Genomic DNA, 25,727 nt, shown 5'->3' on the forward strand with positions numbered 1-25,727 from the left:
CTCGAACGGTTGAATGGATTTCCACAAAACTTGGCAAAATTGTAGGGACTGGTAGCCAGATGTGCCTTTGCTATGTCTCAAGATATATGCTCCAGTGGTTTTTACGAAAATTAACTTTGAAAAATATATATTGGGCTACTTTGGGCTATATATATGTTAGAGCCCACATGTAGCCCAATGTAGCCCAATGTAGCCCAAAGATGGCCACCAGAGACAAAAAAAACAAATGTAGCCCAAATATCAGCCAGATGTAGCCCAACTATAGCCCAGTGACAGAATGTCCCAGAGTGTTCTAAAGCGCTAACAGTCTTACTTATGACAAAAGTAAGGCACACCTGAAGTCATCTTGATTGGAATAAAGTGTTAGCACTTAAAACATTTATTTGCAAAGGAACAAAATGAGGGGTTTCATTTTGCCATAGAAATGTTATATATACATCTGTACTCGAAACGTTACATTTTTGAAAGGCACGAAATAAATAACTTGCCTGGACAACGTGGGGTCTGCCTCTTCTTTCGCCGCTCGAGTGTGGAGGTCTGAAGATTGCATTATGGTTCAGGGTTACCTCTTGTACTTCACGTTAATTTTACATACTCATATGTATGATGGAACCTAATTTGATGTTAAATACTTTATTTAAATTTAAGGGTTCAGGATTACTTTCGGTACTTTACGTAAATTGTACATATTTATGTATATAATCACAAACATGTACTGACCATGTGCTCACTATGCTGGGTTGGTGGTCTAGATGACCATGGAAATAGTAGAGGGTACTGACACTGTTCACTGTATCTAAGTAAGGTCTAGACCTGTGGACTCTATGGTAAGCATGGGCGGAAAATCCGTTACGCTCGCGGATTTTGCGGATTTTCGGGAAATCCGCAATCCGCGAGATTTGCGGATTTCCCGCAAAATCCGCAAATTCGCACGCAGCGGATTTTTTTGGCGGCGCGCGGCGTTGGTGATACAATTTTTGCGGCGCGCGGCGTTTATCATCGTTTGCCGAGTTGTTTTTTTCGATAGTTTGCGAGTGCTGCGCCATTTTGGATCTTGCTGTGTGATCCCGCGGGAATTGGCGAGCGCGATTACGTCATCGCGGCTTGCCAGCGATAGTTTGTCAACGCGAGTACGGCGAGATCACGTCTCGCGGTACTTCGCAATTGCGAGATTTGAGATGCGGCGAGCGAAAATATAAATTTGCAATTCAGCACAAGAAATCCACCAGCAAGCAGCATAAACCTTCTAGAAATGATGATTTTTATGTGAATAACTCCTTAGTTTGACATTTGCCTGCACTTTTTTAGCGAGGAGTCCATTTTGGGGAGGGGGGCAGGGGGGTGGGAGGAAGGAAGTGCCCCATAGTCTTCAACTTCCTGTTCCTGTTCAGCAGGCTCCTCCCAGTGCTTTGTCCATCTCTTGGTCACTTTTCATTTGGATGTGGAGCTGGAAGGATTACTTTTTGTGGATGCTGCTGGATCTTTGGATTTGAGGCCTTTTTGACTTTCTTTGGATCACTGTTGGATTAGAAATTTTACAAGTAAGTTTGTTTGGGGCATTACAGTTGCTGCAACTAAAATTTTGGAATTTCCGATTTTTGGGCTGTTTTGGGGCCTTTTGCCCAGGGGTACTCAGTGGTGGGTGGACTGATTCTTTCTGTGGGTTGTCTTGAACTTAAACATCATGGAGGCCATAGATGAATTGGGATTGTGCTGATTTTTCTGTGTTTTTCGATTTTTGACCTGTTGTTGGGGCCTTGACCAGGGGTAGTGAGTGGTGCATGGGCCTAGTCTTTCTGTGGGCTGTCTTGAATTTAAACATCATGGAGGGCATGGATGGAATGGGATTGTGCAGATTTTTCAGTGATTTTCGTTTTTTGGGCCTGTACTTGTGGCCTTTTCACCAGGGGTATTTGAGTCTAGCATGGGCCTAGTCTTTCTGTGGGCTGTCTTGAATTTAAACATCATGGAGGGCATGGATGGAATGGGATTGTGCTGATTTTGCAGTGTTTTTCGATTTTTGGGGGTGTTCATGGGGAGGGACATGCCATGTGGCTGGTGGCCATTTTGAGTGCAGCTACAGGCACTGGCCATGTGCTGGCAGGCAAGTGGCCATTTTGAATGCAGGCTTTATTGTTAGGCCTCCAACCATTTTGCCCACTTTTCAACCTTTATTTATGCCCAGGGGTAGTGAGTCTTGCATGGGCCTAGTCTTTCTGTGGGTTGTCTTGAATTTAAACATCATGGAGGCCATGGATGGAATGGGATTGTGCAGATTTTTCAGTGATTTTCGTTTTTTGGGCCTGTACTTGTGGCCTTTTCACCAGGGGTATTTGAGTCTAGCATGGGCCTAGTCTTTCTGTGGGCTGTCTTGAATTTAAACATCATGGAGGCCATGGATGGAATGGGATTGTGCTGATTTTGCAGTGTTTTTCGATTTTTGGGGGTGTTCATGGGGAGGGACATGCCATGTGGCTGGTGGCCATTTTGAGTGCAGCTACAGGCACTGGCCATGTGCTGGCAGGCAAGTGGCCATTTTGAATGCAGGCTTTGTTGTTAGGCCTCCAACCATTTTGCCTACTTTTCAACCTTTATTTATGCCCAGGGGTAGTGAGTCTTGCATGGGCCTAGTATTTCTGTGGGTTGTCTTGAATTTAAACATCATGGAGGCCATGGATTGAATGGGATTGTGCTGATTTTGCAGTGTTTTTCGATTTTTGGGGGTGTTCATGGGGAGGGACATGCCATGTGGCTGGTGGCCATTTTGAGTGCAGCTACAGGCACTGGCCATGTGCTGGCAGGCAAGTGGCCATTTTGAATGCAGGCTTTGTTGTTAGGCCTCCAACCATTTTGCCTACTTTTCAACCTTTATTTATGCCCAGGGGTAGTGAGTCTTGCATGGGCCTAGTATTTCTGTGGGTTGTCTTGAATTTAAACATCATGGAGGCCATGGATTGAATGGGATTGTGCTGATTTTGCAGTGTTTTTCGATTTTTGGGGGTGTTCATGGGGAGGGACATGCCATGTGGCTGGTGGCCATTTTGAGTGCAGCTACAGGCACTGGCCATGTGCTGGCAGGCAAGTGGCCATTTTGAATGCAGGCTTTGTTGTTAGGCCTCCAACCATTTTGCCTACTTTTCAACCTTTATTTATGCCCAGGGGTAGTGAGTCTTGCATGGGCCTAGTCTTTCTGTGGGTTGTCTTGAATTTAAACATCATGGAGGCCATGGATTGAATGGGATTGTGCTGATTTTGCAGTGTTTTTCGATTTTTGGGGGTGTTCATGGGGAGGGACATGCCATGTGGCTGGTGGCCATTTTGAGTGCAGCTACAGGCACTGGCCATGTGCTGGCAGGCAAGTGGCCATTTTGAATGCAGGCTTTGTTGTTAGGCCTCCAACCATTTTGCCTACTTTTCAACCTTTATTTATGCCCAGGGGTAGTGAGTCTTGCATGGGCCTAGTCTTTCTGTGGGTTGTCTTGAATTTAAACATCATGGAGGCCATGGATTGAATGGGATTGTGCTGATTTTGCAGTGTTTTTCGATTTTTGGGGGTGTTCATGGGGAGGGACATGCCATGTGGCTGGTGGCCATTTTGAGTGCAGCTACAGGCACTGGCCATGTGCTGGCAGGCAAGTGGCCATTTTTAATGCAGGCTTTGTTGTTAGGCCTCCAACCATTTTGCCTACTTTTCAACCTTTATTTATGCCCAGGGGTAGTGAGTCTTGCATGGGCCTAGTCTTTCTGTGGGTTGTCTTGAATTTAAACATCATGGAGGCCATGGATGGAATGGGATTGTGCAGATTTTTCAGTGATTTTCGTTTTTTGGGCCTGTACTTGTGGCCTTTTCACCAGGGGTATTTGAGTCTAGCATGGGCCTAGTCTTTCTGTGGGCTGTCTTGAATTTAAACATCATGGAGGCCATGGATCGAATGGGATTGTGCTGATTTTGCAGTGTTTTTCGATTTTTGGGGGTGTTCATGGGGAGGGACATGCCATGTGGCTGGTGGCCATTTTGAGTGCAGCTACAGGCACTGGCCATGTGCTGGCAAGTGGCCATTTTGAATGCAGGCTTTGTTGTTAGGCCTCCAACCATTTTGCCTACTTTTCAACCTTTATTTATGCCCAGGGGTAGTGAGTCTTGCATGGGCCTAGTCTTTCTGTGGGTTGTCTTGAATTAAACATCATGGAGGGCATGGATGGAATGGGATTGTGCTGATTTTGCAGTGTTTTTCGATTTTTGGGGGTGTTCATGGGGAGGGACATGCCATGTGGCTGGTGGCCATTTTGAGTGCAGCTACAGGCACTGGCCATGTGCTGGCAGGCAAGTGGCCATTTTAAATGCAGGCTTTGTTGTTAGGCCTCCAACCATTTTGCCTACTTTTCAACCTTTATTTATGCCCAGGGGTAGTGAGTCTTGCATGGGCCTAGTCTTTCTGTGGGTTGTCTTGAATTTAAACATTATGGAGGGCATGGATGGATTGGGATTGTGCTGATTTTGCAGTGTTTTTCGATTTTTTTGTGCTCTATAACTGAACTGATGTTCCTCTGTCTTCCATTTTTTTTAGGTGCACAAGACTCAAGAGAACCACCAGTGCCAGGAAGAAGTCCTGCAGCGGTGTGTGTGTGCAGCATAACGTCACGCGACGTCACGTCTGGCCTCAGACAACTCTTCAATTCGTGCAACTGCGGACTGCTGTCTGACCTGCTCTGAAGAAGATGGCCCCGCCCCCAAAGAAAGTTCTCCGTAGCTCCTCTAGCAAGAAAGTTGCTAGTAAGGAGCAGAAGAAGCAAGTTACCAAGGAGGCTGGTGTGCCACCCGCCACTTTTTTTGGGAGCAAAAAAAAAAGTACGCCTGCAGCAGCAGGATCTGCTGGGGACCAAGCTGGGAGCAGCACCCCTGCTCCATTGGGTTCAGTGCCTCCACCACCACGCCAACTTAAGTCAAAGCCCTTGAGTGCTTCAGAGGCAGTCAGTGTACTTCTCCAATCACCATCGACCAGTGATGTTGGCTCATCGCAAGAAAGTAGCAGCAATGTCCCTGAATCAACACAGGTTGTTGTAACTCATCTGACAAGTGTTGAACAACCACAGCCGCAACAACAACACCATGTGCAAGTACACGCCCAAGTACATGTGGAAGGAGAGGCAGCAAAACGAGATGCGCAAGCAAAGGTGCATGGAGGTTCACAAGTGCCCACAATAGTTGTTCCTCCCGAAGTAGGGGCACATTTGGAAATCGACAATGAAGCCGAGGTATCATTGGAAGCCACTCCTCCTGATGATCATTCATTGTCTTCCACATCCCTAGCAAGGAAAAGATCAAGGGGGGTGTCTACATCTTCTTCAAGCCCACCTCGTTCTGATGCAAGTGATCCGTCTTGGGAACCACAACTGCGGTCTGACAGTGAGGCACACCATGATCTGACACCGGTACCTAAGCGTAAAAGGAAGGTCGTCCAAAAACTCAAACCTATGGAGTGTGATGAGGCTCAACAAGAAGTGACAGATACTGCTGGTGATGAAGCCTCTCACGATGACGACGAGCCAGTCATCACAAAGGTCACTGCAGCCCCACCGGGCATGCAGCAAAGAGACATTTTGACCCTATCCCGAGAAGCTGCTGAGCGTGATGATGATGTCGGCGAGGAGGCAATGGAAATGGAATCATTAGATTTGGAGTTAAGTAGTACACCAAAACCTACCGCTTCCATATTTCTTCGCAAGAAGGTACCCACCTCGTCCTCGACCTCAATTCGTGGTGGTGAAAGTGCAAAACGTACTGAAGTTCGGCAATCCACATCCTCCACTTCATCTGGCATTAGCAGCAGGACCACCACCACCAGTATCGCCGCCTCCTCCGGCCCCCGAAGACATTTCAAGTCTCCAGTTTGGGACTTCTTTAGTGTTTGCCCAAAAAAGGAAAACGTAGCCATTTGTAGCCTTTGTAAGCTTCGATTTAGTCGTGGTAAGCTTGGTTCTAACTATGGTACCGGAGGCCAGAGAGGTCATCTTGAGAGAAGGCACGCTGTCCAATGGTTTCCGCACCTAGAGGCGGTCAAGAAAGCCGGAATTGCACGTAATGAAAACGTTGATTTTTCATCTGCTGATGACGAGGAGGTAGAAGAAGACGATTCAAACACTTCACTTACACCCAGTTCCCATGTCAGCAGCACACCCCATGGGAGCCACACTAAGAGTGTGGGAGAGAGTGAGACATCAATGCGGAAAAGTTCATCAGCGAGCGTAACTGGGTCGAAGAGATCATCATCATCCCGTAAATCATTGGTCCAGGGCAACATTAAAAAGATGTTGTTTACAGAAGCGCAATATGAACGCAACCACCCAATGACCCATCTGTATAACACTAAGCTGGCTAAAATGCTAGCTCTGGACCTTCTCCCTTTTTCTTTTGTAGAAGGGGTTGGTTTTCTAGAATTAGTGACAGCGCTCTGCCCTAAATGGAAGTTTCCTAGCCGGTTCTATTTTGCCCGAGTTGCGGTTCCAGCACTACATGAAGATGTTCTGAAGGTGATTGGGGCAGCTTTGCAGAAGAGTGCTGTTCACACTATACATCTGACAACAGACATGTGGACCAGTGGCGCAGGCGCTGATTACATGTGCATCACTGCACACTGGGTCTCTTTTTCAGGGGCTAAAGCAAAGCTAAACTCAGGTGTTGACACTAACATTGTTTTTAAAGGTGCTCGGAAACATGCAACACTAGCCATGTTTGGTTTGGAGAAACGTCACACAGCAGAAAACATTTTGGATGTCTTTAACACAAAGGTCCTTAACTGTCTGTCCCCACTAAAACGCAAGGTTGGTTATGTTTCCACGGACAATGGCGCCAATATAGTTAAGGCCATGAGGGACGGTTACTATTTCAGAGTGCCGTGTTTGGCGCACTGTATAAACCTGGTTGTCCAAAAATTCTTGGGTAATAAACGCAGTGCAGCGTACAGTGTATTGGAGACCTGCCGAAAAATTTGCAAGCATTTCAGGCATTCTTTTAAGGCCCGGAAGCAGCTGAGGAGCCTGCTATATCAATGTCAAATGCCAGTGAAAGCACTCATCCAGGAGGTGGTAACACGTTGGAACTCAACCTTCTACATGCTTGAGCGTCTGTATGAGCAGTATACGGAACTCGATCAATATTTCTTGAAAGAGGGTATAGAGGAGCTGAGGATGGGTGGGCCGCAATGGAACATAGTTGAAAGCCTGACACGCATGCTTCGTCCTTTTGAGGTCTTCACGCGTGCAGTTAGTAAGGAGGACTCTAATTTGGGAAAAGCTATCCCATTGTTGTACATGCTGGAGGACCAACTGAAGGAGGTGTGTTCTGTGTTTGGAAAAGATGACAAAAAGCAAGACTCTTTGCTTCTGGCTGAGCAATTATTAGAGCTCCTACAAGGTGATGAACGTCTTAAAAAGATCCACTCAGAACAGCATTACATTTGTGCTACTATTCTGGATCCACGCTACAAAAAGGCGCTGGCAGGCCAAGCATTCTTTCCTTTTGATGATGAACATGTTCCAAAGTACAAACGTTGGCTAGCCTTGTCAGCCAAGAAGTTTTAAACAGAACGGCTGGAAATTGGAGGAAATGGCAGTACATCAGCAGGCCATCCCCAGTCAAAACAATCCACTTCTGCACCTGTGGCTGTGGCACAAGTGACCTCTCAGCCGTTAAAGACACCGGCAACCGGATCATCTGCACGAAAGACAACAGAAACATTGGAGGCTGAAGAGGATTGGCTAGCTCTGCGTGGGTTTGGTTCTCAAAAGGTCAGAGGCACAGCAAGAGCTAAGCAAAGTGGAGGAACCTTGGATGAGGACCTTGAGTCGATGGTGAAGGACTATCTGAATGACTCAACAGAGGTCTATGTTAATTCTGACCCATTGGCGTATTGGCATGGGAAAAAAGAATTGTGGCCACAGCTCACCAACCTGGCTTTAAACTACTTGTCTTGCCCACTCGCAAGTGTGTCTTCTGAACGGGTTTTCAGTGCGGCTGGTGGGATTGTAACTCCCAAACGGAGCCGCCTCTCGCCCAAAAATGTGGAGAGGTTAACAATGATCAAGATGAATCAGCACCTCATACCACCAGATTTCAGAGTACTAGAGAGCGTGCCGGATGAAGAGGAGGTGGCCAGCAACATAGATGAGGGAATTTCTACTCTGTCAGGTGACACTGACCTCACCCTGCCTGAATTCGCAGAGTATGATGACGAAGCCTTATTCTTATTCCTGGACCGTGATACCGACTTCGAGCCCTGAAAATGAGACAACGAATCAATAACTTTCTTTTTCATCCTTATTCACTTTTATTCCTGTGTGTCTGTCTTTCTTTGTTGTGCACAGTTAATATAATTCAAACTTTAATCAGATAATCACAAAAACAAGCCCATCAGCAGAACTGTCTTCACTTGTTTGCTAATTTATTTGAAGGTGCCGCAGTCTGCATTCCTCAGGTTCACAAGTTCAGAAGAACATGCTCCTCTATCCTCCTCCTCCAGACTCCTATTTCCATCAAAGCAGAGGGCTGGTTTACGCCCAATGAAGAAAGACTCAGCACTTGTGGGGGTGTTGTTCTACCTCTTTGCAGGTGAGTTGACGGGTCTGGGGCCATTGCTGGGAAGCACTAAAAGTGGTTTGGACCAAATCCGAGGCGGAAAATCTTTTGTGTTTTTGATGACTTGCTTGCCTTTGAGGTGCTCTTAGGGGGGGTTCCGTCTGTTTGTGGGTGAGTTTCGTGGTCTGGGATCATTGCTGGGACACTCTAATCTTGATTGCATTTGCTTTTCAGGAAATCCGTCGTGCCAACCCCGACTTATGGCCTAGCTACGCAGCGCGTTTGGACCGAAGGCCCAGAAATATTGCAAGTATGAGATTTTGCTTTTGGCCTGTTTGGGGGTGTTATGCTTCTTGGCGGGTGGGTTGACGGGTCTTGGGGCATTCCTGGGAAGGTCTAATACCGGGTAGAAGTGGTTGGGACAAAATCCAGGCCGATTTTTTTTTTTTGGGCTATTTCTGACATTTTGCTCTATGTAGCATTTTCGGGGGTCCTGTTTGGGGGGCTTCCTGGTGTTTGTGGGTGAGTTTCGTGGTCTGGGAGCACTGCTGGGACACTCTAATCTTGATTGCATTTGCTTTTCAGGAAATCCGTCGTGCCAACCCCGACTTATGGCCTAGCTACGCAGCGCGTTTGGACTGAAGGCCCAGAAATATTGCAAGTATGAGATTTTGCTTTTGGCCTGTTTGGAGGTGTTATGCTTCTTGGCGGGTGGGCTGACGGGTCTTGGGGCATTCCTGGGAAGGTCTAATACCGGGTAGAAGTGGTTGGGACAAAATCCAGGCCGATTTTTTTTTTGGCTATTTCTGACATTTTGCTCTATGTAGCGTTTTCGGGGGTCCTGTTTGGGGGGCTTCCTGGTGTTTGTGGGTGAGTTTCGTGGTCTGGGAGCACTGCTGGGACACTCTAATCTTGATTGCATTTGCTTTTCAGGAAATCCGTCGTGCCAACCCCGACTTATGGCCTAGCTACGCAGCGCGTTTGGACCGAAGGCCCAGAAATATTGCAAGTATGAGATTTTGCTTTTGGCCTGTTTGGGGGTGTTATGCTTCTTGGCGGGTGGGTTGACGGGTCTTGGGGCATTCCTGGGAAGGTCTAATACCGGGTAGAAGTGGTTGGGACAAAATCCAGGCCGATTTTTTTTTTGTTGGCTATTTCTGACATTTTGCTCTATGTAGCGTTTTCGGGGGTCCTGTTTGGGGGGCTTCCTGGTGTTTGTGGGTGAGTTTCGTGGTCTGGGAGCACTGCTGGGACACTCTAATCTTGATTGCATTTGCTTTTCAGGAAATCCGTCGTGCCAACCCCGACTTATGGCCTAGCTACGCAGCGCGTTTGGACCGAAGGCCCAGAAATATTGCAAGTATGAGATTTTGCTTTTGGCCTGTTTGGGGGTGTTATGCTTCTTGGCGGGTGGGTTGACGGGTCTTGGGGCATTCCTGGGAAGGTCTAATACCGGGTAGAAGTGGTTGGGACAAAATCCAGGCCAATTTTTTTTTTTTGGCTATTTCTGACATTTTGCTCTATGTAGCGTTTTCGGGGGCCTGTTTGGGGGGCTTCCTGGTGTTTGTGGGTGAGTTTCGTGGTCTGGGAGCAGTGCTGGCTATATATACTTTACTTTGCAAGAGGTTTGAAGCAAATCCATGGTGGCAGAGGGGACTTAGGGCCTAGCTGCAGAGCGCGCGCGGAGTGATTTTGGAAATTTGTGAAAAATTGACTAAGTCCCCATTTTTGTACTTTTGCTCTTTGGCTGTTTGGGGGTCTTCTACTCGTTTTCTCCTGGGTTGACGGCTCTGGGGCCATTGCTGGGAAGCTCTAATACCGGATAAAAGTGTTTTGGACCAAATCCCAGGCGGAATTTTTTTTGTGTTTTTGATGACTTGCTTGCCTTTGAGGTGCTCTTAGGGGGGGTTCCATCTCTTTGTGGGTGAGTTTCGTGGTCTGGGAGCATTGCTGGGACACTCTAATCTTGATTGCATTTGCTTTTCAGGAAATCCGTCGTGCCAACCCCGACTTATGGCCTAGCTACGCAGCGCGTTTGGACCGAAGGCCCAGAAATATTGCAAGTATGAGATTTTGCTTTTGGCCTGTTTGGGGGTGTTATGCTTCTTGGCGGGTGGGTTGACGGGTCTTGGGGCATTCCTGGGAAGGTCTAATACCGGGTAGAAGTGGTTGGGACAAAATCCAGGCCGATTTTTTTTTTTGGCTATTTCTGACATTTTGCTCTATGTAGCGTTTTCGGGGGCCTGTTTGGGGGGCTTCCTGGTGTTTGTGGGTGAGTTTCGTGGTCTGGGAGCACTGCTGGCTATATATACTTTACTTTGCAAGAGGTTTGAAGCAAATCCATGGTGGCAGAGGGGACTTAGGGCCTAGCTGCAGAGCGCGCGCGGAGTGATTTTGGAAATTTGTGAAAAATTGACTAAGTCCCCATTTTTGTACTTTTGCTCTTTGGCTGTTTGGGGGTCTTCTACTCGTTTTCTCCTGGGTTGACGGCTCTGGGGCCATTGCTGGGAAGCTCTAATACCGGATAAAAGTGTTTTGGACCAAATCCCAGGCGGAATTTTTTTGTGTTTTTGATGACTTGCTTGCCTTTGAGGTGCTCTTAGGGGGGGTTCCGTCTCTTTGTGGGTGAGTTTCGTGGTCTGGGAGCATTGCTGGGACACTCTAATCTTGATTGCATTTGCTTTTCAGGAAATCCGTCGTGCCAACCCCGACTTATGGCCTAGCTACGCAGCGCGTTTGGACCGAAGGCCCAGAAATATTGCAAGTATGAGATTTTGCTTTTGGCCTGTTTGGGGGTGTTATGCTTCTTGGCGGGTGGGTTGACGGGTCTTGGGGCATTCCTGGGAAGGTCTAATACCGGGTAGAAGTGGTTGGGACAAAATCCGCGCGGAAAAGCCTTTAGTTTTGGCACTTTTTGTAACTTAGGGTTCGTTAGGGTTAGCCCTAGCAGCAGGATTGCATGTGTTTCGGGGTGTTCTAGATTTTTCCAACTGAGTTCTGGGGTCTTAGAGCACTCGTGAGAATGTGTAATTTTGGTTGCAAGTCATTTGAAGAAAATCCATGGTGGGAAAGGGGGGATTTGGCATAGTTAAAGAAAGCCTTTGCCACTATTCTTAACTTAGGGTTCGTTAGGGTTAGCAGTATTTCTATTGCATGTGTTTGAGTGGGGGGGATTTCGAGTCTTGGAGCGATGCTGGCTATGGCTACTTTTGCTTGGTTGCTTGCAAGTGGTTTGAATGCAATCCACGGTGGGTAATGGGTAATTAGGAAGGGGGTACTTCGGCCTACTTTTACTTTCAAAGTAAGTTTTGTCACCAGTTTTCTGCTAGGCCTCGTTTTTTGAGATTTGATTGGGGGTCTTCTACATTTTTGCGACTGGCTTTAGTAAGGGTCTGGGTGGGAGCACTGCTAGGAAGATCTAATTTTGTTCTAAAACACAGTTTACAGTACACCTAGCTTGAGGGGCAAGATCCGCTACATTAATTTGCCCATACTTATTTATCCTTCAAAAGGTGACTCAGAGTACGCACTTTCAAAAATATTGTACTGTCTACTAGGAAAATCAAATTGTGACTTTTTGCACTCCACAGCCTACATACCTTATATTTATTTATCAGTGGTTTTGTAATATTATATCACTTCCTGTTTTTCGTTGAATAATTACAGGCCGGGTTTCAGTCTCTGCAATGGGGAAAAAAGGATGGAGTCAGGCTTCACAGTAGCGAGCCACAATTCAGCATCAGGCAGGCAGTGGACAGGGTGTCTTCTGGTGACCAACATCGATGGACGAAGCGTCGGCTGCAATGGAGGAGTGCCGCTAATAGGAGGATTTATTTTCTGCAGGCAACTTACTTACCACTTCCAACAGGACCACTACAACCACATAGATACAGTATCCCTTGCCTTTTTCTCTGACTGTGACTGCATTTCTTGGCTCTCTCTCGGCTTCTACATTGATCCCTTAACACATCACTTAGTCCACTCCACTATCACATCTGCACCACACATAGTCATTTGTAAGTGCTCCTACGTAATTCGCAAGTCGCAGCACGCCCCAGGCCGTAGAGGACTGGGATGGCCCCAATGATGAAGCATGTCACCAAGGGGCAACCCTGGTGAGTGAGGGGACACCTAGAAAAAAAGCAATTTCTCCTTTTCTATGTACTATACCTTCCAGACCAACCCCACTGAGTGTTGTTGTGAATGGATTTATAGTGACCAGCAAGGCTCTCGGGTATCTGGCTACAGAGACCTTATGTTGAATATCGTTATCAATAATTTACACATAGGCCCTTTACTGTTGCATTCTTTCTTCCACAGTTGTCGAATGTACTACTTACTTTTCACTGACATGCATGCAGTAGTGCATGCACTTTCAAAGATTGATGGATAGGTTTTTACCCAAAGAATTGTTTATGTTCAATTGTTTGTCTATGCTGTGCTTTTTTTTGCAGGGTGTCTTCTGGTGACCAACATCGATGGACGAAGCGTCGGCTGCAATGGAGGAGTGCCGCTAATAGGAGGATTTTTTTTCTGCAGGCAACTTACTTACCACTTCCAACAGGACCACTACAACCACATAGATACAGTATCCCTTGCCTTTTTCTCTGACTGTGACTGCATTTCTTGGCTCTCTCTAGGCTTCTAAATTGATCCCTTAACACATCACTTAGTCCACTCCACTATCACATCTGCACCACACATAGTCATTTGAAAGTGCTCCTACGTAATTCGCAAGTCGCAGCACGCCCCAGGCCGTAGAGGACTGGGATGGCCCCAATGATAAAGCATGTCACCAAGGGGCAACCCTGGTGAGTGAGGGGACACCTAGAAAAAAAGCAATTTCTCCTTTTCTATCTACTATACCTTCTGTCAGGTTACGCAGCCCCTAAGCGCCTACCGTACTATGAAACTACATTTCCCATGAGTAGGCAGGAGACTTGCAGGAAGTTTATCTGGGGAACAGACGCGCTTCCTGTTGCGCGTTATTCTGGTTTCTGTTCTGCACCGGCATGAGAGCGGACGCTCTGCATGCTTTTCTATCGTGTCTCCTGTGGACTATCACCTCCCCCCCCCCCTGAGGCTCAGTGGGGAGCGCTTCCGTGTTCTGTCCTTGGCGGTAGACGGACTTTACGCGTCTTCAGGTAAAGCCGCTCTAAACTCTTCGGCCGCCCGTGCGGTCAGCTGATTACTGCCTGAACGGATTGTTAAGGGAGGTTCTGTCACTGTTTTCTAACAGAATTCTACCTTTGATGAATTCCTGTTTGGTTGAATTGTGTGTGGCGGAGCACAGTGGCGGTCTATACCACGTGTTAGCGTTCACATCGGGGATCGTTTTTGTACTATTAAAACGGAGCGCGGTAGTAAGGACAACTACGCGTCTCCGTTGTATAACTGTGTATTTCAAAGGAACTCCATAACTGGGCATGTAGTGAGGTAACTACAGGCTACCCCAGTTCTCTTTGTGTAGTGCACCGTGGGGTGTGTTGTTGGCAGAATTCAGTGGTGGTCGCAACTACGTTTTTCTGTTTGACCTTCACCAAAGATTCTCTACTGGGTCATTACTTAGAGAGCGCAGTGTTGTAGTTCTTGCTTCCTACACACTACCGTTTCCCTCTTCCTTTTTGTTGGACCATACATCTTTGCTTTGACTATTTGGAACCCCCTTTGTACATTGAGTCCTCTACCATGTTTGTGGTATGTTGTGAGTAGTGGGTTTGATGTCTTAGTATAACGCGAGTGTGTTTGGTGCGACAGGAGTGTGTTCGTTAACTATATGTTTATGTGTTTCTTAGGCCTTCCTCACAGATTGTGGCAGAAGGGCTATAGTATTTCCTATCCAAGGTCATGTTTTCTTGGTGCTCAGGTACTTGTCTACTTCCTTGGTTATTTAGTGAGACTATATGAGAGTACCCTTGTATGTTAGGACAGCACTTCACTGATGCCTGTCTTGTCTTCTGTTACAGGTATCCTTTCCCTGCTGACCCTACCTTTACCCATCCCACATTTTTAATTTTAGTTTGTTATTTTTCTCCCCCGCCTAATGGCTCGAACACCCTGTGTTTACACTTCTGGGTGTTGGTGACATTTGGAGGTGGAACCATATTTGCATCGACTGGATCACGGGGAGTAAACCTGACACCTTCCAGACCAACCCCATTGAGTGTTGTTGTGAATGGATTTATAGTGACCAGCAAGGCTCTTGGGTATCTGGCTACAGAGACCTTATGTTGAATATCGTTATCAATAATTCCACACAGGCCCTGTACTGTCGCATTCTTTCTTTCCACAGTTGTCGAATGTACTACTTACTTTTCACTGACATGCATGCAGTAGTGCATGCACTTTCAAAGATTGATGGATAGGTTTGTACCCAAAGATTTGTTTATGTTCACAATAGTTTGTCTATGCTGTGCTATTTTTTCTTGTCTCCCAAAACCTTTCCCAAAAACCCCCGTACCCATCCATTTTTCAAACCCTAACCCTCTTCCCCCGGGCTGTGTGGTTTTGATTGATGTGTGACTAAATTATTATGACAGCAATAAATCCACACACTTGCTGGGGAGGATAAGGTGATAGCAACAGGCTGGTGAAGAAATCCGAGGATATATTCTTACTCTGCTTGACAAAGAACCATTGCTAATGTGAAAGAACTTCAACCGAATTAGTAGTTATACTTTACCATTTGTTAGGCTACAATGTGGCACTGCTCTACTGTACTTCTGTCACCTGCTATATTCTCAGTTGTACCGTTGAATTGCTCAGGAGGACAAACCAGATTTCATTTTCTTTTTTTTCATAGGCATGCAACTGCCACTGTGTCACACCACTAGTACCACCGCTATGAGGAAATTTTATCCGACCAAGATTGCCAACCTTATTCGGTGTTTCCTGTGGAGCCAGCCCTGGGTCTAGCCCTACTTTCAAACACAAATTACAGGTAAGATAAGCGTTTGGTGGTTTGGGGGTATAATGGAGTATTAGTACGAGAGACGAGAGACTGAAGGTAGTACTACTAAAGTCCTAGGACTCTTGGATTCACTTCACTTAGTCTGTGAGAGGCACTTAGTGTTGAAAACATTTGGGCATTTACACTTAAAGGAAGAAAATGGAACTAAACTTTCAGGAAAACAGTCAACGTTAAACCCCCACCCACCAGGCAAGCAGTAAAAAACAGGTATGCTCAGATAAAGTTTGAAAAAGTATATTTATATCCCTAACAAAATAATCTCCCGCAAGACCCTCCCTAACCCCAACGATTGTCCTTCAAAAGTCCCCAAAAACCCAACTCCCAATTCCCACCCCCCAAAAGTCTCTAAAAAAGGGGCAAGGGACACTATGGGTGGATGCTGTTAACTTTTTGGGCCAGGGCATCATGCTCCTCGCGGAGCAAGGCGAGCTCCTGCTGAAGGCGGGACACCATCAGGGTAGTGCGGCGCAGGCGTGCCTTCACTGCCTTGCAGGTGCAATGCCTGTGAGAGGCAGCTGTTGGCCTTGCTGCTCGGCGGTGGCGTTTGCCTTTGGCAGCCCGGCTCAGTCTGGGTGGACCACTGTGCTGGGTGGCAGCCCGTGGGGCCACGGAGGCCGATGCAGACGACGTTGTTGTTGTTGTCGACTGCACACTTTCCTCGTCCTCCAGGGCCACCAGCCGCCGATATTCCGCAACAGTGGCCTCGATCCTCCGTTGCCGGGCCGCTCTAGCCAGCTCCTTCCTCCTTGTTCGTTTGGAAGGAGAACCTATATGAAGAAAGAAAGACATAGTCTGTAACCAATGCTCTTTAAGATTAACTCAATCATTCAGCAGAAATTTGTGTTGCACTACAACTAGCAACTTGCAAGCGCATTACATAACTATTGAGGCCAGTATCTATCTAACCTCACACTTCTTCATCCTTGCTCTAACATTAGTGGGAGTTTAAGGAACAAATTCTACGAGCACTGTGGACTTCCATTGGAGTCGACTATGAAAGTACACCAGTCTTATTCTTCTTCTTATCTCTTGTTTTGGAAAATTGGTACGTTATTTTCTGCAAGCCGGCATAATGCCAGCGCAGTAAACTTGCACCCGAGAAAAAGAGACGCACGCCATGAGGAGTGACCTAGACTTGCGTTGCCGTTGCGTTACTGTACCCGTCCAGTACATGCAGGTGGTGAAGCTCTTACTTTTCTATTACGGGTGGCACTGAGAATACTCTGTTACAACTCAAGGGCTACTGCTTAATTAATGTAACTTTCACCCTACAGTGGAAATGAGTACTAGAAATGGAAAATTGAAGAAGATAAATAATCTGATTATCTATCACTTCACATGGGATGTTTTTGCTTATATATGGGATGACTTTAGGTGCTTTGCTTTTTATTGAGTGACCAGTGATACATCCACACATGAATGACTGAGTACTACTAAACTTATTAAGAGAGGTAGGGAGTGGCCACCATAATAACCGGATCTATGCAGTGCTTGCAATACAAACTACTGCTACTATTTATGGTAGTATTTGGACAAAATTAAAAGTTCTTTTCCTTGCCTTTCCTACACTGGAACGGACGTGCGGGTGCAGCAGTGTTACATGCTCTTCAAAGTTACACTTAGTTCATCCACTGACCGTCTACTCTCTCTAGATCATGGGTACTCACAAACTTTCTCTCAGGGGCTACATTTACAGTGTAGTTTGGGGCCGAGGGCCGCACTGGTGGAGGCGGAGTCAGAGGGGGCGGGGCTAAAGCAAAACGATAACTTGTGACCATGAGGTTGCACACAGGTCCCTGCAGCAGATGCCCTCATCCACTGAGCCACCAGACCCAGCATTTACATACATCTCTCTCCCTCCTGCTCTCCCTCCTGCCCTCCCTCCATCTCTCTCTCCCTCCTGCCCTCCCTCTCCCTCCCCCTCTGTCATCTCACTGTGTGAGTGTCTATCTGTGTCAGCCTTCAGCCCGGGTTGAGACCGCTTCCTCAACGCGCACACACAGACAACAACACCAAAGTACTTAACAGGTCTTTAAAAGACCATTAACATATTATTGAGGCTTTGTTTGTTGTAGCGCCCCTGCTTCTCCACCCTGACAATCACTGCTTGCCCGGCCCCACAGAGCAGAGGCTTTGTTCTATTTCACCTCTTTGTGGCCTTGCATCTCCACTCTGCTCTGTGGGGGCCGGGGGAGCAGTGATTGTCAGAGTGGAGATGCAGGGGCGCTAACAGGTGAAATACAAAAAAGCCTCTGCTCTGTGGGGGCCGGGGGAGCAGTGATTGTCTGCAAGGTCTGCGCACCGCCAAGGAAGGCTTGCCGGGCCACCACCGGCCCGCGGGCCGTACTAGGAGTACCCCTGCTCTAGATACACATATGCTATCTAAGAGTCAGATAGTAGCATGATCCAGGTATATGGACACATACAGTTTCTGTGTCACCCACCCAGGCTGTTGTCCTTCCACCCATCATTGCTTCATCATTCACCCAGCCATGCATCTCATATTCTTGCCTTCCCAGCTAGTCTTCAATCTCAATAAGTAAGGAATATATAAGAGCTTACCTCTGGCCGCCACCACCACCGTCTCAACTCTCACAGCCGCCGCCGCCGCCTCCTCCCCTGAAGAATCGCCCTCCGCCTCCGTGTCGAGCACCACCACCTCCACACTGGCCCCGCCACCAGATGTTCCACCTACAAAGTACATTTAAGAATGTTAGAATAAAGCACTCACTAGTCACTAGTCTTTGGTCTAGGAATGAAGACATGTGAAAACAATGTAATTTGTGACTGTCTACGTGAAAGTTAAAAAAAATGTCCCTTTTTCCAGGGAAGGTTGTCTTGCTGCACTTTTTGGCACAACTGATGAAGGCTGTTTTTTTAACACGCACCATTTTTCTCCACACAGACAGAAGATGGACTTCTAACAACAAGATCAAGTTGAAACCAGGTGAGAGCTCGGCTCGACCACAAGAAATGTCTTCAATTAATCGTCAGCACTAACCACTTTTCCATTATCAGTTAAACGTTTAGTTTTATTATGACTTCATTTTAATAAATGTGTTTACTTTTAATAAAGCTTTTAAACTTAAATACAATCTGTGTTTTTTGGTCCAGACTAGAGTGACTGAGCGAAAGGTTTTGCAATTTTTGCAAGCATGAGTCCAGATAGAACACTTCAAAAGACATTATGGACAATCCCAGAGGACTGCACTAAGTTGATAGAGCTATTGCTGACTAGAATCATGGGAGTTTCGCCAACCGTGCAATCTTAGTTAGCTACACAGACAGACTAATAAGAATAATCTAGTAATACCACAGGGAGTCATAGTAGAGGCAGGATAAGAATTTAGATACAGTCTACAAGAAGAGCAAAGACAATTTTGAAAAAAGTCAAATGAGGAACGCTAGGAAAAATAGGTACTAGTCTAAAATGAAAACTTACTGGGGCCAGCAGAGGAGCCCTCGCCTGCCCGATCCTGGCCCTGTTGAACAGCATCCGCCGCCTGCTGCTCCTGTGTCCTCCTCTCGCCCCTGGGGGGAGCTGACGTACAACATGAAAGAAAGAACAGAAAACATGGATGATTGTTGCTTGTCAATGTCAACCAAATCAAACATTTCAAAAGAACAATAACAAAATATTTCCGCGAAATTATATTGATTATGGTTACTTTTCATTTATTTGCGGACCTGTGACTTCGAAAGTCACGTAACTCACTAAACAAAGTACTGAAACGTTCACCTAGGACTGGCAGGCAGCAGTCCGCAGGCAAGACGCAAAGTGACAGACAAACTCCATTGTGATTTCAGTCAGATCAGTGACAACACTAACAGTTGCCTGCTACATTACCAGTCATTTAAATAGTCAAACTATCAATCCACCGCCACTATTTTTCTTATTGTCACGGGTACAAAGGAAGGGGCAGATTTAAGCCCTTGCGGCTCTTTTGCGCCGTTCTTGCGTGACTTTTGTGACGCAGCAGCTAAACAAAAAAGGGCGCCATGGTGCGGCGTATAATATTATAACAACGTGACGCATTTGGGAGATGCATCCCGTTATAAAGCCCTGCGCCATCAGGGGGCGTTCCCGGCGCAAGGGAGGGCATTCCTGCGCTGGAACACATCCTAATAGTGGCTGAGGGAAATCTACAAAATATCAATCAGTCACCTTTAGGACAATGATGCGTCACACAAACCCTGCACCTGCTTGAAGCAGATGTACGGCTTGACCCAGCATTGGGGAGATAGGGTACCCCAGAGCATTGATGGAGCTGCGCCATCGTTGCGACGCAACTCCAGCAGTAAAGCTTCGGTGACGTTTTGGGCCCATGGTGCGCCGCATTGCAAATACGGCGCACCATGTTTGGTGGTGGTAGCGGGCCGCACAATTAATGGCGCATCCCTGCTACTTTGCAGGGATGCAACGGTAATTGCAATTCTGCCCCTTAGGGGCATACTTACTTACGCGTTCTGGCGCATCTCCAGAGATGCGCCAGATCAAATGCGTCACGCAAAACTACCCTTGCGACACGGCAGATGTGCCTCATTTACAATGCGGCGCGTCCTGGCGCAAGGGTAGGCACTTGCGTGAGGCATCTCGTCACGTAAGAGCGGCGCATCGCTGGAGTCACGTCGCCAACGCAATGCAACTCCAGTAATGCTCAGGGCCACCCAATACTTAACATGCTGTGTCAGTCCTTTCGCCTGCTTCGAGCAGACATAAGGAATTGAATTGACGTAGCAGCGTCGCAGAAGTGCCTGCGTTAAATCTTGTACATTTCACGCAGGCAATTTTGCGAGGCGCACAGCCGCTGGACCGCCCACCCTGCGTACTAGGAACGCACCCATTGTGGTGCAGGCCCATGGCTTTATAACGTGACGCATCTCCCTAGATGCGTCATGCTGTAAATGACTCGCAGGGATGCGGCACGTTTACGCCGCTGTTGCGTCACGCAAGGCAACGTAAACGTGGCGCAAGGGGCTTGTAAATGTAATCTGCCCCCTAGTGTCTAGCATTACGCAGTTCTGTAAAGTACACTCATACATAATAGTTACTCAGGCCAATGAGACCACGAAATAGAAAACAAATAAGCATAGTAGCAACGCCACTGAGAAGGAGAGCAGTGCACCTGAAATGCACAGAAGATTTTGAAATATAATTTAACTACAATGTAATCGTCATCAGCGGCATTATTGGCTTGCTCCATGTAAAAAACAAATATTTGCAATACAACAACACAGAGCAGGAGAAAACATCATAGTAGTGAGTGATTAAATGGCTACTACTACTCACCAAGCCCGGGGATCTCCAAGCCGAGCTGGTCCAGCAGGTCGCGCTCGCGGTCCAGGAGGTCCGTCCAGCGATGGGTGACCTGGCTGTAGGTGCGCTGGACCCCGTAGAGGTGGGATATGGCCCAGCACACCTTCTCCCACCGCTTCCGGCGCTCCCGCATGTTGTAGCCGCCGGCCGCGATCCTGCCGCCTCCCGCAATGGTCCTGGGCAGGCGGCGCTGGACGAAGTAGACCAGCGCGCCCACTTCCTCCGGGCTGAATATCTCCCGTCGCGGCACCTGCTCCCCCCTCAATCTCCCGCATGCTGTCCTGCCACTGGGTCCAGCACTACTCCCCGCCGCCGCTGCGGCCCTCAAGTGCCTGGGCAGCTTCACGGCGCCTGGCTTGACCATGGTCTGGGCAGGTAAGGTAGGAAGAAGTAGAAAATTAAGAAAGAATAGGATAGGGAAGAAGAAAAGAAAAGAGTTTAAAAAAGTAGTTTAAAAGTAAAGAAAAATAGCAGAAAAGACAAAAATATACAGCTAGGAAAAGAGAGGGATAGATAAGAAGCAAAATCGTAAAAAAAAAACTGAAAACAAGCAAAGGATGGCAAAGATACCAAGAGGATTAAACACCATGCCCAGACACAGGAAATGAATGAAAAACAAGATGGCCGGCGCCCGTTCACGAGCGCAAAAGTAAGTTCGCGCGAGATTTTCCTCGCGATCTCGTGCGAACCTCTAGATTTCCCGCGCGATCTCGTGCGAACCTCTACTCGCAATGCGCTTACTGCGCGAGATTATACATAGCGGGCGGAAACGGAAATACGTCACGCAAACAAAATGGCCGCGCCCGTACTCGACCTTGGGGTAAATTTGCGTGTTGCGCTGCAAGCGGCTCGCGAATACTGCAAAAAAACTCGCGAAACAACAAGTCGCAAAAAAATAAAATGCTCATTCGCACGAATTGGCGGCTTCCGCGGTCGGTTTCGCACGACGCCGCGCCCCGCGAATAGCGCGAAAAAAACCGAAAAACGATTTCAGCAAAAGCAAAAGCAATGAGCAGGTGCAAAAGGTCAACCTCATGATTTGTAACGATTCTTTGTAGTGCTTCCTGAGGGGGCCCTCCAGAATTCGGTTGCCTGCTTGCAACTATTGTGTGACCCTGCTCTGACCTTAACTGTATGCCACAAAGGTCCTGATTTACAGCTAAAGGAGCAGACAAGCAGGTGCCAGGCTGGAACTTTAAATTCTTTCAGTGACACATTAATTAGCCCCTAATTCATTATTGTCAGTTGGGGCAGGGCAGGTGTTGTTAATAAACTAACCCCAAATTAATTCATGTCTGTTCAAGCAGGGCAGGTGGGCTTGCTTTTCCCCCCCATCTTCTACAGTGATGATGAACCAGAGGGTGGCATTGATGTAACAGAGGGTGGCATGGGTCAAAGAGAGGGTGCCAGTGGTAAAACAGAGGGTGCTGGGAGGCTGTGATGATGAACCAGACGTAGAAACAACATAGTCGCGACCGTTGCGAGCCGACAAGTAAGTTCGCAATTGCAAACTAGTACCAAATCCTCGCGAACTGGCAGAAACAATTGCGAACACAAAAAAAAAAAAAATCCGCAAATTCGCGGGAATTCGCGGATTTTGCGGATTGCGAGTTCGCAAATCCGCAAAATTCGCGAACGCGAGATCCGCAAAATTCGCCCATGCTTACTCTATGGTCCAGTGGAAGGCAGGAGCCAAAACGCGTAGACCGTCCATTTGATGCACTTTCTTTTTGCACTGGTGTGTAAATAAAAAACGCGAAGAAAACTACCTGTTGCTGTGCCGTGTCTTTGGTCTACTAACCGTAGGAAGAAGAAGCTGTGGCAATAATTGGCGTGTAAGCTGGAACGCGCAACACAGGCACTCCAGGGCGAGGTGAAGCGGTCGTAATTGATTGGGAGATCGGAATCCAGCTAACTGTGGTTTGGAAAATAAACGACCGATGCCTCTGCTGCAGAGCCAGGCGGCTCGTGAAGATCTGCTGCGGGGAGATTCGCAGCAAGAGAACGCTAACGGGACAGTACGAAGGCGACCGGAGCAGGGGTGAGTGAACCGACGTGGTGCATGTCAGTTTGCCTAACTCTGTAGCTCGGCGGAGGCTGCGTTCGGGTGGGGTGAGAGGCAATCGCCCTTCGGCGTAACAAACCCTTGCAAGGGGAGCCGAGGTGTAGCGTAATGTGTGGCGTGTGAAACTACAACTAGGAAAACAAATCCTAAGATACACGTAATACCACTCACCTTTTCAAAAACGTACAGCCTGGCAAAAAAACTCAGAGTGAATCGGGAGGTATCGGTGAATTACCCTGAAAGGGAGCCGAGGAACTACGTCACCGGCGAGATCGAACAACCCTTAAAGGGACCACGCAGCATTTCTGGATAAACCGAGTGAACACAGTGTGTTTCACAGGGAGCAACAGACGCGTATATTTGGGTCCAGCATACTTTAGGATTAAGGGAGCTGGTTGTCCTCAATATAATTACGAACACTAAACACACCTAGCAAATTGGAATTGTGTATCAAGAAGAAGAAAAATAATAACCCAACCCGGCATAGTTTATACATGGCGGACAAAACAAGGAATCGCCAGTTAAGGTCGAGTGACCTTCTGAATGATGACAATCCACCCACAGTAACCTCTGACGCTAAAAGAGATGGGGGACAAAAAACAAAGGAGAGAACACTCGCCAACATCGTACGAGAACTACAAAATCAGCGAATTCAGGAAATTAATAAATGGTGGGAAAAAACATCTTTGGAAAAATATATTGAGTTTAAGAGAGTCCCACGAGGTCTGAGGATTCTAATAATGCCAACCTTGAATGACCTGGATACTGATTTGATAAAATTATGGCAAACTGATACAAACGAGTGCTCCTATAAGTTAATGAGGACTCTAATTATCCATGCGGAGAGGAAACTTGAAAAAATCACGAGCACAATAACAGCTCTGGAATCAGAACTCGCAGACATTCCAACATCTGAAGAAAGCAAAGAGGCATTGGAATATATGGAAAAGAAGGTAGCTGAGCATGAGATGGAGGTAGAGAAGAGGAAGGCCAACAAGTTTACCAGAGATAGGTTGAACTATATGAATGGTCGAATTTACACATTCGCAAGAAAATATGACACCCTAAGAAGTCATGCTGCCATGGATAAAAATATGGATAGAACCGCTGATCCCACAGAGGAAATAGATAGCTCTGAAGTGAGTTCGGTTGAAGGAGAATCCAATACAACACCGTTGGATTTTCAGGGGGAGATCAAGCTAGCGCACATGGTCACGCGACAAAGAGGAAGAGGCAGATCCAATGCTTGGGGAAGGGAACAACGCCCACCAAAGAAACCCCAGACAAACCAAAAACCAGAAGGGGTGGCAAAAGAAGTAAAAGCAAAGCGAGGCAAAGGAAAGCCAAAATATTAGCAAAGAAGAGAATGTCCGTGTCCAACAATATAGTGGTTAATTTATCGAATAAACATCTCTCGGACACTCAACTAAAGCTTCTAAACAAAGGTCTCTCTTTTTGCCCGACAAAAATTATGAATGTACCCAACACACGCATTGACCTGTACAAATTTTGCAGGAAGGTGAAACTTAAAAAACACTTTGCTGAGAGGAATCAGAACAACAAAAAGACATGTGTCTCTAAAATGAATACAATATCAACTTTCGCACAAAAGGACCTAACTGCGATGATAACTTGAGCATCAATCAAAGAGACCCCCTCTAGCAACCAGGAGGATAACACAATCACCTCAGATATGGAAATAAACTTGTGCAGGAACATTGGTCTATCCACTAACATAGGAGGAAATAGTGGATTAAAAAGAAATTCAAAATTCTGTCCACAGCTCCCACCTGGCAACAAAGTGGACCTATTTCAAGAACTTATGGTCGAGGAAATAACGAAAATTTCAGACAAATCAACAAAAAATGGACGAACTAGAAAACAAAATCTTTCTCTGGAAGAACAAAAAGCGATGACAGACTTGAAAAATGACACGTCCATAATCATAAAATCCTCAGATAAAGGGGGTAACCTCGTTATCCAAAATGTCTCAGACTACATTGAGGAAGCAAATAGACAGTTACACATCCAGGAGCATTATGAAAAATTGACCACGAATCCGATGGAAGAATGGACAAACGAATATACCACTCTATGTTGTTAACCTGGAAAGATAGAGGTCTATTAGATTTCGACGAATATAGTTATCTGAAGACGAACAACCCAATCATGGCAACTATATATTTTCTACCGAAAATCCATAAATCACTAGATCATCCACCAGGGAGACCAATTGTGAGCTCAATAGGGCCCCTTTTGGAATCTACTTCAAGATTCATAGACATTTTCCTGATGAACTATGTGACAAATCTACCCTCTTTCCAGAGAGATACAATGAACTTTTTGCATAGAATAACTACATGTGAATGGAAACCATCTTATCAAATGGCAACAATTGATGTTACATCACTTTACACCTCAATTCGCCATGAGGATGGCATTGAGGCTGTGAAAGAAGTACTTAAAGCATGATCTGTAAACTTTCTAGAACACTCGAGTATGTTACTGGATATGCTCCGATATTGCTTGACCCACAACGCCTTCCTGTTTTTGGGGGAGACATATCTCCAGAAACAGGGGACCGCAATGGGGACATCATTTGCACCCACATATGCAAACCTTCTTATGGGGGCATGGGAGAGTGACGTGACAAAGAAAGACCGAGAGGATCCTGAGGGGCCAAAAATCAAACTCTGGTGTCGTTTCATTGATGACTTGTTTGTCATATGGGACGGAAATGAAAACTCACTGAAGGACTTTATTGATTCTCTGAATAACAACAAATACAGTCTAAAATTCA

The 25,727-nt window shown here is 46.7% G+C and overlaps 1 protein-coding gene across 1 annotated transcript; it reads right to left on the minus strand.

Moving 5' to 3' along the window:
- Positions 1–730: 730 nt before the first annotated feature.
- On the minus strand, positions 731–23,412 carry LOC147685291 (uncharacterized). The gene is made up of 5 exons (XM_086939775.1): positions 23,406–23,412; positions 18,988–19,212; positions 18,108–18,236; positions 15,996–16,312; positions 731–748 (listed from the first exon to the last, which is right to left on the minus strand). Exons 1-5 carry the CDS (start codon positions 23,410–23,412, stop codon positions 731–733), a joined length of 696 nt encoding a protein of 231 aa, XP_086795901.1.
- Positions 23,413–25,727: the final 2,315 nt, after the last annotated feature.

This window comes from Lissotriton vulgaris, chromosome 10 (genome assembly GCF_964263255.1).
Source record: "Lissotriton vulgaris chromosome 10, aLisVul1.2, whole genome shotgun sequence".
In the NCBI taxonomy this organism is placed as follows: Eukaryota; Metazoa; Chordata; class Amphibia; order Caudata; family Salamandridae; genus Lissotriton; species Lissotriton vulgaris.

Bases quoted from the DNA above. Each gene is read 5' to 3' on its own strand.
- LOC147685291 (XM_086939775.1), bottom strand. The intron at 18,237-18,987 runs GTAAGTTTTCAT...TGTACTTTGTAG, and splicing joins GGGCTCCTCTGCTGGCCCCA to GTGGAACATCTGGTGGCGGG. The intron at 16,313-18,107 runs GTAAGCTCTTAT...TTCTTCATATAG, and splicing joins GGTGGTGGTGGCGGCCAGAG to GTTCTCCTTCCAAACGAACA.